We start from the raw sequence: 16,916 nt of genomic DNA on the forward strand, positions 1-16,916 counted from the left end.
CTCTCTAGCAATCCTACGAGCAGCTTTCATTGAAATTTTGCTTGGTCTTCCCGACCATATATTGACCTCCACTGTTCCTGTTAACTGCCATTTCCTAATTACATTTCAAACTGAGGAAAGGGCAACTTGAAAACGCTTTGCTATAATTTTATAGCCTTCTCCTGCTTTGTGGGCCTCCACCATTTTCATTTTCAGAGTGCTAGCCAGCTGCTTAGAAGAACCCGTTTTTGTCACAAGGTTAGAGGAGGTTGGGTTTTTATAAAGCTGGGAAATTTGCATCACCCGGCCTTTCCTAATGACGATAGTGAACAAGCTCTAACCCTAAGAGACCAATTAATGTCTGAAAGTTTGGTCAAAGTTTTTTGCACATACAAATCTCCAAGGGTGCCTTATCCTTTTTGGCATTTTTAAAATGTGAAAAATTATATGTGTGTATATATATATATATATATATATATATATATACACACACACACACACACACACACACACACACACATACATACATATATATATATATACATATATAGATATATTTTTTTTACCTAAAGTACAAAGGAAACGGGTCATCTTTAACTTTAGTCCTTTTAGAGATTATTTCATATTCAACTTGCAAACTGTTCACAATTTTACACTGTAGCACTGTAGATATTTTAGACCTGATGACACTGGTACACTTCCTGTGAAAATCCACGTCAAAATGGACAAATAATCCTGTTATCAAGATGAGCATTTCTTGAATTCAGTTGGATTTTTACAGCAAGTACATCAGTGTGTTCAGGTCTAAGATCTACTCTATAATGTACGCAGTTTGTATTGTGAAATTTGGTGATAGATGTGCTCGAAAGCGAACTTCAATTAATACTGCATGATACTGCTGAGACATAAACAAGGCCATGAAGAACACAGAGAGTGGTTGGGTTATTTGCGGAGGTCAGTAAATTTAACCTTTTAACAACCTACCTGTTGATACTGTCATTAGCAAGCTGCATCCCGCTGTCTAGCTGAAGGGCAACCTTATAGTCCACATATGCTTGTCTGTATTTCTCCATGGACTCATTTGCCACTGCACGTCGCAAGAGTGGTTTTAGTGAGAACGGCTGAAGCTCCAGGGCCCTACATGGAGACAAAATGGAATTAATATTTAGAAAGATAATAATCCATCATCCAAAGCTAACCAGGACTCTAAACCCACAATGAAAGTGTCATACATGAAGTGACCTCAACAATGACTGTACTATTTAAACCACAGAATCATAGAATGTTAGAGTTGGAAGGGACCTCCAGGTTCATAGTGTCCAACCCCCTACTCAATGCAGGGTTCACTAATCCATCTCAGACATACGTCTGTCCAGCCTCTGTTTGAAGACATCCATTGAAGGAGAACGCACCACCTCTCATGGCAGCCTGTTCCACTCATTGATCACCCTCACTGTCAAAAAGTTTTTCTAATATCTAATCTGTATCTTCTCCCTTTCAGTTTCATCCCATTGCTTCTCGTGTTTGATTGTGAAAATGAGAATAATGATGATCCCTCTACACTGTGACGCCCCTTCAGATATTTGCAGACAGCTATTAAGTCTCCTCTTAGCCTTCTTTTTTTGCAAGCTTAACATTCCCAGATCCTTTAACCGTTCCTTGGAGGACATACTTTGCAGTCCGTTCATCATCCTGGTAGCTCTTCTCTGAACTGCTGCAAATTATCAATGACTTTTTTAAAATGAGGTGCCCAGAACTGGACACAGTATTCCAGATGAGCTCTGACCAAGGAGGCGTAGCGGGGGATAATTACTTCACATGATCTAGACTCTATGCTTCTCTTACTACATCCCAGAACTGTGTTTGCCTTTTTTTGCTGCTGAATCACACTGTTGAGTTATGTGCAGTCTGTGATCTATTAGGATACCCAAGTCTTTTTCACACGTGCTGTTGCTTAGTTCTATTCTTCCCATTCTGTAGATTTAATTTTAGTTTTTCTTGCCCAGATATAGAATCTTGCATTTCTCCCTGTTAAATATCATTCTATTAGTCGCTGCCCATTGTTCAAGCTTATCTAGATCCTTCTGAATCCTTTCTCTGACTTCTCTAGTGTTAGCTATCCCTCCTAGTTTTGCATCTTCTGCAAAGTAAATTAGTTTACCTTCAGTTCCCTTATCTAGATCATTTATAAAAATGTTGAACACTGGTGCCAGGCCAGAGCCTTGAGGTATCTCACTTGAAGCACTCTTCCAATTGGAAGGGCAACCATTTATTAGCACTCTTTGAGTATGATCATTGAGCCAGTTATGAATCCACCTAATCATAGCCTTGTCAATCCCATACTTGGTCATTTTTTCAGTAAGGATAGTATGAGATACTTTTCCAAATGCTTTGCTGAAGTCAAGATATACTATATTTACTGCATTTTCCTGATCCACCCAGTCAGTAATTCCATCAGAGAAGGAAATCGTTTGCTACAATCACATGCTGCTCTGATTAATTACTATATTCTTATCCAAGTGCTTACATGCTGTTTAATAATTTGCTCAAAGATCTTTCCTGGTAAATGAAGTGACCTTGACAATAACTGTACTGTACACAAGGTGACCTTGACAATAACTGTACTGTACACAAGGTGACCCTGATAATGACTGTACCGTACACAAGGTGACCCTGACAATGACAGTACTGTACATGAAGTGATCCCGACAATGACTGTACCCATAAGGTGACCTCCGACAATAACTGCACCATATATGAGATGACTCCCGACAATGATTGTACCATATATGAAGTGACCACCACAATGACTGTACTGTACAAGAGGTGACCGACCCCCGACAAGGACTGTACCGCATACAAGGTAACCCCCACAATGACTGTACCGTACATGAGGTGACCCCTGACAATGACTGTACTGTATATGAGGTGACTCCTGACAATGACTGCACCGTATATGAAGTGACTCCTGACAAAGACTGTACCGTACATGAGGTGACCCCCACAGTGACTGTACCGTACATGAGGTGACCCCCACAATGACTGTACAGTACATTACCCAAATAATTACGGTATTGTACATGAGAATAATGAAAAATAAATTCTAACTATCAATATGAGGATGCCCTCGACAATGACAGTATTTTACATGGAGGGGCCCCGACAATGACTGTACTGTACATTAGGGTGACTGTACCATACATGAAGGTAAGTCAGAGGAAGGGAGCAAAGATCCGCATGTGGTAAAATCCATAGACATTTATTTACACTAGTATAAAAAAAATACATGGGCCATGAGACAAAGCACCATAAAAAGAGGAATTTTGTATTTACTGTAAAATCTTTCTCTTAGCATTCATTGTAGGCCACATGAGACCACAGAAGGTGACAATAGTGCTTGCCTTTCCTTCTCCTGCCCACCTCGCCCCCCAGAGCAGGTACTTGAGTGCAACAAAGACTGAGAGGATCAACCGAAGATTACCAGCATTTATTCTTCAGGACAGGCAGGTAGACATTTTCCCCATATTCCCCACCCCAACAATGACTGCGCTGTACAGGAAAGTGACCCCAACAATAACTGAACAATACAGGAAGGTGACCCCAACAATGACTGCACTGTACATGAGGTGACCCCTGACAATGACTGCACTGTACAGGAAGGTGACCCCAACAATGACTGCACTGTACAGGAAAATGACCCCAACAATGACTGCACTGTACAGGAAAATGACCCCAACAATGACTGCACTGTACAGGAAGGTGACCCAAACATTGACTGCACTGTACATGAGGTGACCCCTGACAATGACTGCACTGTACAGGAAAATGACCCCAACAATGACTGCACTGTACAGGAAGGTGACCCCAACAATGACTGCACTGTACAGGAAGGTGACCCCAACATTGACTGTACTGTACATGAGGTGACCCCAACAATGACTGCACTATACAGGAAGGTGACCCAAACATTGACTGCACTGTACATGAGGTGACCCCAACAATGACTGCACTGTACATGAGGTGACCCCAACAATGACTGCACTGTATATGAGGTGACCCCAACAATGACTGCACTATACAGGAAGGTGACCCAAACATTGACTGCACTGTACATGAGGTGACCCCTGACAATGACTGCACTGTACAGGAAAATGACCCCAACAATGACTGCACTGTACAGGAAGGTGACCCCAACATTGACTGTACTGTACATGAGGTAACCCAAACATTGACTGCACTATACAGGAAGGTGACCCAAACATTGACTGCACTGTACATGAGGTGACCCCAACAATGACTGCACTGTACATGAGGTGACCCCAACAATGACTGCACTGTATATGAGGTGACCCCAACAATGACTGCACTGTATATGAGGTGACCCCAACAATGACTGCACTATACAGGAAGGTGACCCCAACAATGACTGCACTATACAGGAAGGTGACCCAAACATTGACTGCACTGTACATGAGGTGACCCCTGACAATGACTGCACTGTACAGGAAGGTGACCCCAACAATGACTGCACTGTACAGGAAGGTGACCCCAACAATGACTGCACTATACAGGAAGGTGACCCCAACATTGACTGTACTGTACATGAGGTGACCCCAACAATAACTGCACTGTACAGGAAGGTGACCCCAACAATAACTGCACTGTACATGAGGTGACCCCAACAATGACTGCACTGTACATGAGGTGACCCCAACAATGACTGCACTGTATATGAGGTGACCCCAACAATGACTGCACTGTATATGAGGTGACCCCTGACAATGGCTGTATTGAACATACGACTAATGAAATGTAAAGTATTTGAAAGCCAGGTACACCAGTGCAACTTTTCAAAAGAAACAGGTACCAATACCATAGTCTGTGCCAAAACTGGGCAAATGAGAATGTCGTTCATTAAAGCGTCATCCACCATTAATGCTCTCAGGTTGTGTGTTGTGTGGTTCTGACTCTGATATTCTAAAATTGTGTCAAAAAAGCCATTTTTCTGCCAAAAAATGTGTTAACAAAGCCTTAGAGATACAGATGCAACAGACCTTGAAAAGAATCTGTCACCAGGTTTTTCCTTCCCCATATGAGCAGCATGATGTAGGGACAGATACCTCGATTTCAGTGATGTATGACTTACTCAGCTGCTTGCTGTATTTTTTTATAAAATCCCTGTTATGTGTGCTGCAGATCTACAAGTTCTCTAAACACGCAGCTCTGTATAACCCCACCCACACCACTGATTGGCTACTTTCTGTGTGCACTGTGCATAGGCAGAAAGCGGCCAATCAGTGGTGTGGGCGGGGTTACCCAGAGCGCAAGAATATAGAGGACTTCCTAGAGGCGCCTAAGAATATGGGATCCGTCAACAGCAGTTTGTTGGCAATGTCCAGGTAGAATCATAGATTTTTTTTTTTCTCAGTGGTACAGAGAAAAACTGTAAGAAAATTCATGGAAACATAAAATCTAAAATATCATATATCTTTTCTACGTGCAGCGTACAAAGCCAATGGTGACGCTTCACTTTCAATGCCTAAAGGTAGACATTGTGTCTGAGCAGGACTCAGATGGGGGTGCCGCCTACACATTCCTGGTCTAATCCCTCACATTCATAGAATTGGATCGTATAGGACTGAGGATACACAGGGAATTTTTGTGTCGAACCGTAACGCAAAAAAGCACATAGAAATACAAGTTTTGCAGGATGGGTAGACACCGGATGACAGAATATTTAGTTATTGGGGGATTGACATGCAGTTTTTAATAACCTTAATAGGGGGCAATTGTAGCAAATCTGTGTCAGACTGGTCATGTGGACAGAAAACAAAGTATTGAACGCCTTCAAAAATGCGCTACCACAATGACCAGACTACAATGACAATGCTACGTGACTGCGATCTGAGCGTTCTCCCCACTGCATGGAAAATGTGCACAGAAAAAAGATGTGCTTCCAAGAAAAGGTCATGTTACAAATGAAATCGGAGAATAAATATTCTAAAAATGGTTTCCTCTTCCCAGTTTCTTTACTTTACAATTCCCCAGCATCGCACCCAACCATAGAAGTAAATAATACACGTCTGGTTGCTCCCAGCCATCACTAGGGGGCGCTCACTGCATACAGACCTGATACATGTCTGATTGCCCCCAGCCATCACTAGGGGGCGCTCACTGCATACAGACCTGATACATGTCTGATTGCCCCCAGCCATCACTAGGGGGCGCTCACTGCATACAGACCTGATACATGTCTGATTGCCCCCAGCCATCACTAGGGGGCGCTCACTGCATACAGACATGACACACGTCTGGCTGCCCCCAGCCATCACTAGGGGGCGCTCACTGCATACAGACATGATACACGTCTGGTTGACCCCAGCCATCACTAGGGGGCGCTCACTGCATACAGACATGATACATGTCTGATTGCCCCCAGCCATCACTAGGGGGCGCTCACTGCATACAGACATGATACACGTCTGGTTGACCCCAGCCATCACTAGGGGGCGCTCACTGCATACAGACATGATACACGTCTGGTTGACCCCAGCCATCACTAGGGGGCGCTCACTGCATACAGACATGATACATGTCTGATTGCCCCCAGCCATCACTAGGGGGCGCTCACTGCATACAGACATGATACACGTCTGGTTGACCCCAGCCATCACTAGGGGGCGCTCACTGCATACAGACATGATACACGTCTGGTTGACCCCAGCCATCACTAGGGGGCGCTCACTGCATACAGACATGATACACGTCTGGTTGCCCCCAGCCATCACTAGGGGGTGCTCACTGCATACAGACATGATACACGTCTGGTTGCCCCCAGCCATCACTAGGGGGCGCTCACTGCATACAGACCTGATACACGTCTGGTTGCCCCCAACCATCACTAGGGGGCGCTCACTGCATACAGACATGATACACGTCTGGTTGCCCCCAGCCATCACTAAGGGGCGCTCACTGCATACAGACCTGATACACGTCTGGTTGCCCCCAACCATCACTAGGGGGCGCTCACTGCATACAGACATGATACACGTCTGGTTGACCCCTGCCATCACTAGGGGGCACTCACTGCATACAGACATGATACACGTCTGGTTGCCCCCAGCCATCACTAGGGGGCGCTCACTGCATACAGACATGACACACGTCTGGCTGCCCCCAGCCATCACTAGGGGGCGCTCACTGCATACAGACATATAAAATGCTGAGTCTGTGACCCCCTACATGCCCAGTCATTGTCATCAGGGAAGATCACCTCTCCTCCTTTTGAGGTCATTTTTCCAAGTTCTTCTCTTGTAATAAGTTTACAAAGTGTTTCCTCCAGTGGAGGAGCAGAGAGGTGTCTTTTTATTGTCTGCACCATTAAATATGCCTTGTAGTGTTGAGTCTTATTCCTACATCACTGTCAGGTTTTCTTTCTTACAAGATCAGATTTTTTGCAAAATTGCAGTAAAAAATGGTGACAAAATCACGATGTGTGAATAGGCCCCGACACGGTTTTTAAGGTTTCGAGTTTTCTTACTAGATATTTAACCCTTCAATATCAAAAGACATACATGGACGTTACCTGCCATGGCTAGATAGCGCAAGATCATAAGTCCAAAGTAATTATAATGGCGATGGGCCTGTACAATCATCGCAGATATTTGGGTATAAAGGACGACAAAGGCCCCACTTTACTGCTATGGCCGAGATCAGAGATAACTCAGATCCCGGCTGTTTAGCCCACGTCTGGAGGTCTAAAAAGAACTCCAGGTATTGGCAGGTCTGCAATAAGGAATAGCTCACTCTTCTTGCATTTGCAAAATATATATACATATTATATACAGTATATAATGATAGTTTGAGATAGTTTTATTTTATTCTATTTTTTTAAATCATGTTTACCATTATAAAAAACAAACTCAAAAAATAGGATCACTATGGATTTGTCATCATAGATGACGTACAAGGCAGGTCCCTAGACGAGTGCTGCAGAAAAATCACATTTCGTGTCATGTAATCAATCCCACAGAGGGTTAAACTCCCTATTCTAGGATGTCTACGACAGCAATTTTCCAAGTCCAGGTTACACTGGGATCTCCACACAAAGCTGTCGTCTCCACAATGGGACGTAAGCCGCGCACCTGCCAGATAGAAATAGGAGATTTCCTTAAAGGGATTGTCCAGTGTAATGGAAATGAGGCCTAATCCTTGTACCATGAACACATCTCAGCCATACATCACACAGACTGTGCCGTCCGTGTACACAGTGTGCCGCACTTCAGAATCAGACACTTCCTCCTATTGCCAAATAACACGACTCGTCAGCCTGTCTCTGATCTATGGGTGATGGACAGAATGGCACCCGGATGACGTCACATTCGCAATTTAGGGATATGACTACATTGTGAAATACAGTGCCTTGCAAAAGTATTCACACCCTTGGCTTTTGACCTATTGTTACATTCCAACCTGTGTTTCAATATTTTTGCAATCTGATATGTGTGTGATGCATCAGCACTAAATAGTCGGTGAAGTGAGAAAAATATAGGTATAAACTAAATTTATGGGCTCAAATACAGTTTATACTCATGTATAAGCCGAGATTTTCAGCACCTATTTTTGTGCTGAAAATGCCCCCCTCGGCTTATACACAAGTCATTGTCCCTAAAGCCAGCGGGGAGTGGGAGTGGCGGAGCAGCGGTAGAAGCCGGCGGCTGTAACATCATACTCACCCTCCTGGCACGGTTGCTGCACATCCCTGCATCTCTGTTGTCCCGGCGCCGGCAGCTCTTCCTGTGCTCAGCAGTCACGTGGTACTGCTCATTGAGGTAATGAATATGCACACATCTCCACTTCCATAGGCGTGGAGCACATATTCATTACCTAATGAGCTGTACCACGTGATGCAGGGAGTCCAGGGACATGCAGCAACCATGCAAGGAGAGTGAGTATGACTAGGGAGGACGCTGAGCAATGCTTATAAGGGGGAGGACGGGGGAGGACACCGAGTCATGCATACAAGGGGGAGGACGCTGAGCCATGCATGCAAGGGGGAGGATGCTGAGCCATGCAAACAAGGGGGAGGACGCTGAGACATGCATACAAAGGGGAGGACACCGAGCCATGCATACAAGGGGGAGGACGGGGGAGGACGCTGAGCCATACATACAAGGGGGAGGACGCTAAGCCATGCATACAAGGGGGAGGATGGAGGAGGACGCTGAACCATGCATACAAGGGGGAGGACGCCGAGCCATGTATACAAGGGGGAGGACGCCGAGCCATGCAAACAAGGGGGTGGACGCTGAGACTTGCATACAAAGGGGAGGACGCCGAGCCATGCATACAAAGGGGAGGAGCCAAGCCATGCATACAAGGGGGAGGACGCTGAGCCATACATACAAGGGGGAGGACGCTAAGCCATGTATACAAGGGGGAGGATGGAGGAGGACGCTGAGCCATGCATACAAGGGGGAGGACGCTGAGCCATGCATACAAGGGGGAGGATGGAGGAGGACGCTGAGCCATGCATACAAGGGGGAGGACACTGAGCCGTGCATACAAGGGGGAGGACACTGAGCCGTTCATACAAGGGGGAGGACGTCGAGCCATGCATACAACTAGGAGACCGGGGGAGCCATGCATACAACAGGGGGAGCCACACATAGGCCTACAGCCTGCAATGACCCCGCTATCTCCTTCTCTCTCACCACTACCGGTGATATCATCTCAACCAACACCGAAACTGCTGCAACCCACCAACCTATTGTCTCCTTCCCCACCATCCTGTAGCATGTAAGCCCAAAAGGGCAAGGTCCTCTCCCCTCTGTATCACACTGTCATTGTTTAGTGTAAGTGATATCTGTAATTTGTATGTAACCCCTTCTCATGTACAGCACCATGGAATCAATGGTGCTATATAAATAAATAATAATAAATAACATAGCAGGACAGGGATGAGGGGACAATGAACATCCGGCTTATACTTGAGTCAATAAGTTTACCCAGTTTTCCGTGGCAAAATTAGGTGCCTCGGCTTATATTCGACTATATACGGTAACTAAAAGTTGGCATGTGCATATGTATACACCCCTTTCGCAAAAAAAGACCCTAAAAATTATCCAAAACTTATCCAAAGTGACTTGCAGCTATAACTGCTGCAAAAGGAGGCTCTTCAAAAGTAATTACTTTAGGGGGGTGAACAGTTATGCATACTGAAACATGGATTTTTGTGAGTACTCACCGTAAAATCCTTTTCTCCGAGGCGCTCATTGGGGGACACAGGTACTGTGGGTGTAAGCTACTGCCATCTGGAGGCTGACACTAAGTATACAAAAAAAGTTAGCTCCTCCTCTGCCGCATACACCCTTGCCCCGATTGCGGGTGGAAACCAGTTTAGTGCAATAGCAGTAGGAGAACACAAAAACAATTTAGCCTTAAAGCAGAATACCATATGTCTGAAAAAGGACCACCCTAAATTTAAAAGGAATCATATTAACTAAATATACAAGAGCCAACTGGCTATCAGGGTGGGTGCTGTGTCCCCCAATGAGCGTCTAGGAGAAAAGGATTTTACGGTGAGTACTCACAAAAATCCATATTTCTCCTTCGTCTCATTGGGGGACACAGGTACTGTGGGACGTCCTAAAGCAGTCTCTGGGTGGGAGATTGACTCACCGATCCAAGCCACATGCACCTCCTGCCTAAAGGTGCGCCACTGCTGCTTGGAGAATTCTTCTACCCAGACTCGCATCTGACGAAGCCTGAGTATGCACATTGTAATGTTTAGAAAAAGTGTGCAGGCTGGACCAGGTTGCCGCTTTGCATACCTGCTCCACCGAAGCCTGGTGCCGAAGCGCCCAAGAGGCGCCCACAGCCCGAGTAGAGTGCGCTCTTATCCCTCCTGGAATTGGTGTGCCTCTAATACGATAAGCCTCTTGAATAGTTAGACGAATCCATCTGGCTATGGTCGACTTTGAGGCTGCGAGTCCCTTCCTGCGCCCTTCGGGGATCACAAACAGAGTCTGTCTGGCGAAAAGGTGCCGTCCGCGTCACGTACCTTCTGAGCGCTCTCCAATGTGTGGAGCGCCTTTTCCACCTGATGTACTGGCGCTGGACAAAATGAAGGCAGAACAATGTCCTCATTAATGTGAAATGAGGACAAGACCTTCAGCAGAAAGAGGGGAGCCAGTCTCAGAACTGCCTTATCCTTGTAAAAGGTAAGAAACGGTGCCCTACAAGATAGGGCTGCCAACTCCGAGACCCTCCTAATGGAAGTTATGGCTACCAAGAATACGACCTTCCTGGAAAGGTATGACAATGACATTTCTTGTAACGGCTCAAAAGGCGTTTCGTGCAGGACACTCAGGACCAGGTTAAGGTCCCAGGAGTCCAAGGGCGCTCTATAGGGGGGTACCAGATGAGAAACCCCTTGAATGAACGTCTTGACCTGCATATTAGTAGCGATTCTTCACTGGAAGAGGACAGACAAGGCTGATATCAGTCTCCTAAGGGAGCTCGGGGCTAACCCTGAGCCTAGGCCTGAATGAAAAAAAGCCAGGATGTTGGGAATCGAAAAAGACAGTGGCGCAACCCCGTGCTCTGCTCTCGACACCAACCAAAGAAAACCTTCCAAGTGTGATGGTAAATTCTCGCCGAGGTAGGCTTCCGGGCGCTAACCATTGTAGCAACCACTTCACGTCCAACTCCCGCCTGGGTCAGAATCCAAGATTCAATGGCCATGCCGTCAAACACAGGGCCCCTGAGTTCGGGTGGCATATCGGCCCCTGAGACAGTAAGTCTGGTCGTTCTGGCAGACGCCAAGGAACGTCTGCGAGGAGCTGCACTAGATTCGCGTACCATGCCCTCCGGGGCCAGTCTGGGGCCAGCAGAATTGCCGAAACCCCCTCTGTTTTGATCTTCCTGATGACCCTCGGAAGTAGTGGCAGCGGGGGAAACAGGTATGGGAGGCGAAACTGGTTCCATGGTAGAACCAACACATCCACTGCAATCGCTCGCGGGTCTTGAGATCGAGCGACAAACACGGCCACTTTGGCGTTTACCCTGGAGGCCATCAGATCCACGTCCGGTGTTCCCCACCGTTGGCAAATCTGCTGGAAGTCCTCGGGGTGCAGAGACCATTCCCCGGACACGACACCCTGCCGGCTTAGGAAGTCCGCTGCCCATTTTTCCACGCCTGGTATGTGGACTGCTGAAATTACCGAGTGGTTCCCCTCGGCCCAGCGTAGCACATGCTATATCTCGCGCATGGTTGCTCTGCTGCGTGTACCCCCCTGATGATTCACGTACGCCACCGCCGTGGCGTTGTCCGATTGAATCCGGACAGGACGTCCTGCTAGAAAGTGCTGGAAATGTTGAAGTGCCAACCGCACCGCTCGTATCTCCAACAAGTTGATTGGGAGGCGTGCCTCCTGTTGCGACCAATGCCCCTAAGTCGTGTGCTGGCGAAAAACTGCTCCCCAACCGAGGAGGCTCGCATCAGTTGTGATCACCAACCATTGATCTGGGGGGAAAGGATTCCCCTGAAGAAGAGAGGAGTCGCGCGTCCACCACTGCAGTGACCGTTTGACTTGGGAGGACAACCTGCACTGATGATCGAGCGTGAATGGACTCTTGTCCCAGGATGTCAAGAGGGCATGCTGCAGGGAACGAAGATGAAATTGGGCAAACGGAATTGCTTCCATTGCCGTCACCATCCTCCCTAGGACCCTCATCCCGAACCGAATGGTGTGAGGGCCTGGTTGTTGAAGCTTCCGAACCCCCTGCCGGAGGGAGAACTACCAACCCTCGGGAGGTGTCGAAAATCATCCCTAGGAACGAAATCCTCTGAGCTGGGACAAGGGATGACTTCTTCTCATTGATCAACCATCCTAGGCGGGATAAGGTAGCGTGATGTTGACATTTTCCTCGCATGGCCGAAAAGACAGACCTTTCACCAAGAGGTCGTCTAAGTATGGCAAGACCAATATGCCCCGAGAGTGTAGAATGGCCATGACGACCGTCATTACCTTCGTGAACACTCTGGGGGGCGGTGGCCAACCCGAAAGGCAGAGCTACAAATTGGAAATGCCGCCCATCGATTGCAAAACGTAGAAACCTTTGATGCGGAGGAAAAATATGGATATGCAGGTAAGCATCCTGGACATCGATCGAGGCCAAGTATTCTCCCTGCTCCATGGCCGATATCACTGAACGGAGGGATTCCTTTTGGAAGTGTTTGATTCTGATGAACCTGTTCAGGAGCTTTAGGTCCAGAACTGGCCTTACTGTCCCGTCCTTTTTGGGGACAGCGAACAGGTTGGAATAAAAACCCTGAGTTCTCTCGCACTCTGGTACGGGAACAATGACCCCGTTGGGCTGGAGTACCTCGATTTCTCCTAGCAATGCCTCTGCCTGGGAATGCGCTTTGGGAAGCCGGGAAAGAAAAAATCGTTTTGGAGGACAGTTGACAAATTCTATTTTGTACCCGGACGACACTAATTCCGCCAACCACGAGTCGCGTGCTACCGCGACCCAGACTTGGCAGAACCGGAGTAGACGGCCGCCTACTCTGTCGTCTTCGGGTAACGGATGCCCCGAGTAATTTAGCTGAGGGTCTCTGGGACCTGGCCCCCCTTGACCTGGGCAGGCGGCCCCACATCCTGCCCAGCGGGTTGGCTCTATACGTGACCTGACGATCCTTGTCTTGGCTATAGCGGGCTGGGGCAGAAGAACTGGCCGCTGCCATCCACCCGGGGCTGCGAAATGCCCGAAAGCGTGCCTGAGGCTGACAAAACGGCAGCTTAACTTTCTGCTGTGGGAGAAAACTGCTTTTTCCCCCCGTAGCATCGGAGATGAGCTTGTCTAATTTTTCCCCAAATAGGCGGCTACACTGATAAGGCAGGGAAGTCAAGGATTTCTTGGAAATTGAATCAGCCCGCCATAGCCTTAGCCACAGGGCTCGCCTAATGGCGATTGCATTCGCCGCTGCCAGTGCTGCGCAATTAGCCGCATCTAAGGATGCATTGATTAAATAGCCACCCGCCATCGCGATCTGACCTGCTATCTCAGACACTTCTGTCGGCAGGTCTCTATCCTGCAGGACCTCATTTAAAGAATCTGACCATGACAACATGGCCTTGGCTACCCATGTTGCCGCGAAAGAAGGAGATAGTGCTGACCCTGATGCTTCATATTTCGAGCGGGCCAAGCTCTCTATGAGGCGATCCGTAGGGTCCTTAATGGAAGAAACACTAGGCACCGACAACAAAGTCTTTGACGCCAAGCGTGACACTCTGGGATCCACAACCGGAGATTCCGCCCATCTCTTACAGAGCTCTGGTGCAAACGGATATCTCGTTTCTAGCGTTTTCTGGCCTGAAAAACGCTTGTCTGGACGTTCCCTGTGACGCTGCACTATGTCCTCGAACTCTGGGTGAGTGCTAAACACTCTATGCGGTCGCCTGGCCTTCTTAAAGGATACTTTATGACCTGAGGTTAGGGAGATGTCTTCCTCAATACCCAAAGTCTGATTGACAGCTTCAATGAGACTGTCTACCGTCTCCCGACACCCCGGGGTATCCAGGTCCAGGGATTCCTCCGCGTCATGATCCGAACTCTGCTCGCTACCGGAAAATGGTGACGGTGAACGAGACATGGCACCCATGGATGCCGAAGCTCCGGAGGGGCCTGGAGACGCAGTGTGGGTTCTCTTCCTATACGTCTGTCTAGAGAAAATGCGGCCCCTGCAGGCCGGAGGCTCCTGTGAGGTGGATGAACCCTCCCAGACAGGCGAGCCGTCGTCTCTGCCCCTATCCGGGGCCTGAAGGGTCTCGATCGCCTTCGTAAAGCGAAGCCATGGACTGCGAGAGTGATAACGCCCATTCCGGGGGATCCAGACCCCTGGGCTCCATCGCAGGGGAGGGCTCCTGGGCGCGTTCGGAGTTACAGGCCTCACATAACTTCATAGTCTGCGCTCGTGGGAACATAACCCCACAGGAAACGCATGCGGCATAAAGGAACGTGTACGTTTTTCCTTTCCCAGACATATTGCTGCTTAGGCACAATCCATGAAATTCTGAGGGGAAAGGAGGAGGGTAACCCCTTTATCTGCACGTAGCGTGGCTCCGGGGACGAGGTCGCACTTACCCTGCTCCTGCTGTGTCCCCCCCCCCCCCGCCTGCCTCTGATGCGCTCCTTCACCTCTGGGTAGGCGGCGATGATGCTCTCCTGGTCGCAGCCTACCCGGTACTGAAGTCGGGGCCTCCATTTGTCAGGCGCCCGCCCTAGCCACGGGATATGACGTCACGCCGGGGGGGGCGGAACTTCCACCCGCGGTCTAGGCCGAAGCCGCGGGCTCAATTAGTCACCGCCCGTGCACTGGGGGCCCCGCTACCCCGGCGATCCTGCCGACACCTCCCTGAACCGCTCCGCTGGCGGTCTTCCCCATCCGCAGCCCTGATGAGCCACGAGCAGGTACAGGGAGAGAAGAGAGGAGGAGGGGAGGCGAGGAGGAGACGAGGATGGGGGAAGGGAGGGAGTGAATGGAGACTGCCGGATTGCGCCCTAGCAGAAAACCTGTCAGCTTCTGGCCGCACTGCTGACCTCCAAAAATGCTGCCTAGGGTCCCCCCCCAGCCATCCATACCTGCTACTCCAGCCACTCGGTAAAGGCCATGGGGTAATCCATTTTGGACGGTGCAGGTACCCAAGCTCCATCCACCCTGCAGGGGCGAGGAGAAGGACCGTCCGCCGCCATGCAGCACCGCCGTCTTGCGTTGGTGGAGCAGTGGGGGCCGCACAGACTAGTCTTGTGCCTCTGTGCAAGCCCATGGTTTCAATACCTAGGGGTGGACAGGGCTAAGTCTGGCATAATGTCCCACGGTGCAGGAAAGGATACGTGGAGGGACACTCGCACGTGCTCGCCCGTTGATGGTTTGGGGAAATCGGATCCTTTCAATAGGATGCGTTGCCCTTGTCTTATCTTCATAAAAGAAAAAAGAAAAATAGATGTCTGGGGAAAAGTCCCAGAGATGTCCCTCGGTGCGGGAAAGGATACGCAGAGGCGATACTCAACGCGTGCTCGCCCGTTGATGGTTTGGGGAGATCGGACCCTTTCAAAAGGGTCCGTTGCCCCTGTCTCATCTTCATAGTAACAAAACAAAAAAAAAAAAATTGTCTTGAGAGATTCAGACTGTGTGTGCCTCCATAGGACACTAAGCAAAAAACTGGTTTCCGCCCGCAATCAGGGCGAGGGTGTATGCGGCGGAGGAGGAGCCAACTTTTTTTTGTATACTTAGTGTCAGCCTCCAGACGGCAGTAGCACACACCCACAGTACCTGTGTCCCCCAATGAGACAAAGGAGAAATGTTCAGTTATTTTGTCCTATTAGTTGTTTGCGTCACAAGAAATAAAAACCAAATGTTCACAGTTGTAGACATGTTCTTTACATGAACTGATGCACACCCTCAAAAAAAGCAGAGAAATTCCAGGTTGTGAGGTAGCAAAATATGAAAAATGCCAAGAGGGTGAATACTTTCGTAAGCCACTGTAACAGTAATCTGAACTTAACCTTAGACCTCGTTTTCATGTCTGTATTTAAACAGGTATGCGGAAAAATTTGTACTAGTGTCATCAATGTCTGGTCCGTGTGTCCATTTTTACCATCAGTGAGTCCTCAGTATTTTTCACGGATGGATGAAGAAATAAATAAAGCTTCTCCTATACTTTTCAAAATTAAACACGAACAGCACATTGATGCCATTTGCAGACTCGTACTAGCCCGTTTCATCTGTGCTGCCAGAAAAAAAAACATACATGACACAGTGTGTTTTTCACGAATGGTCTATGAAAAAACACAGACATGTGATACAACTGATACAACGCGTACATGCAATATGGAAGTCTGAATGAGGCCTACTGTGTAATTCTGCGGAA

At 48.2% G+C, this 16,916-nt stretch overlaps 1 protein-coding gene across 1 annotated transcript in view; it reads right to left on the reverse strand.

Annotated features, from left to right (window-relative positions):
• The window catches only part of SPAG1 (sperm associated antigen 1), a 130,410-nt gene that overhangs the window by 28,215 nt on the left and 85,279 nt on the right, over nucleotides 1–16,916 (reverse strand). The window contains exon 13 of the mRNA XM_073550449.1: nucleotides 964–1,116. Within this exon, the coding sequence (XP_073406550.1) occupies nucleotides 964–1,116 (153 nt within the window). The remainder of the gene's footprint in view (nucleotides 1–963; nucleotides 1,117–16,916) is intronic.

Source organism: Dendrobates tinctorius, unplaced genomic scaffold, assembly GCF_039654945.1.
Source record: "Dendrobates tinctorius isolate UK_male_01 unplaced genomic scaffold, ASM3965494v1 ptg000165l, whole genome shotgun sequence".
Lineage (NCBI taxonomy): Eukaryota > Metazoa > Chordata > Amphibia > Anura > Dendrobatidae > Dendrobates > Dendrobates tinctorius.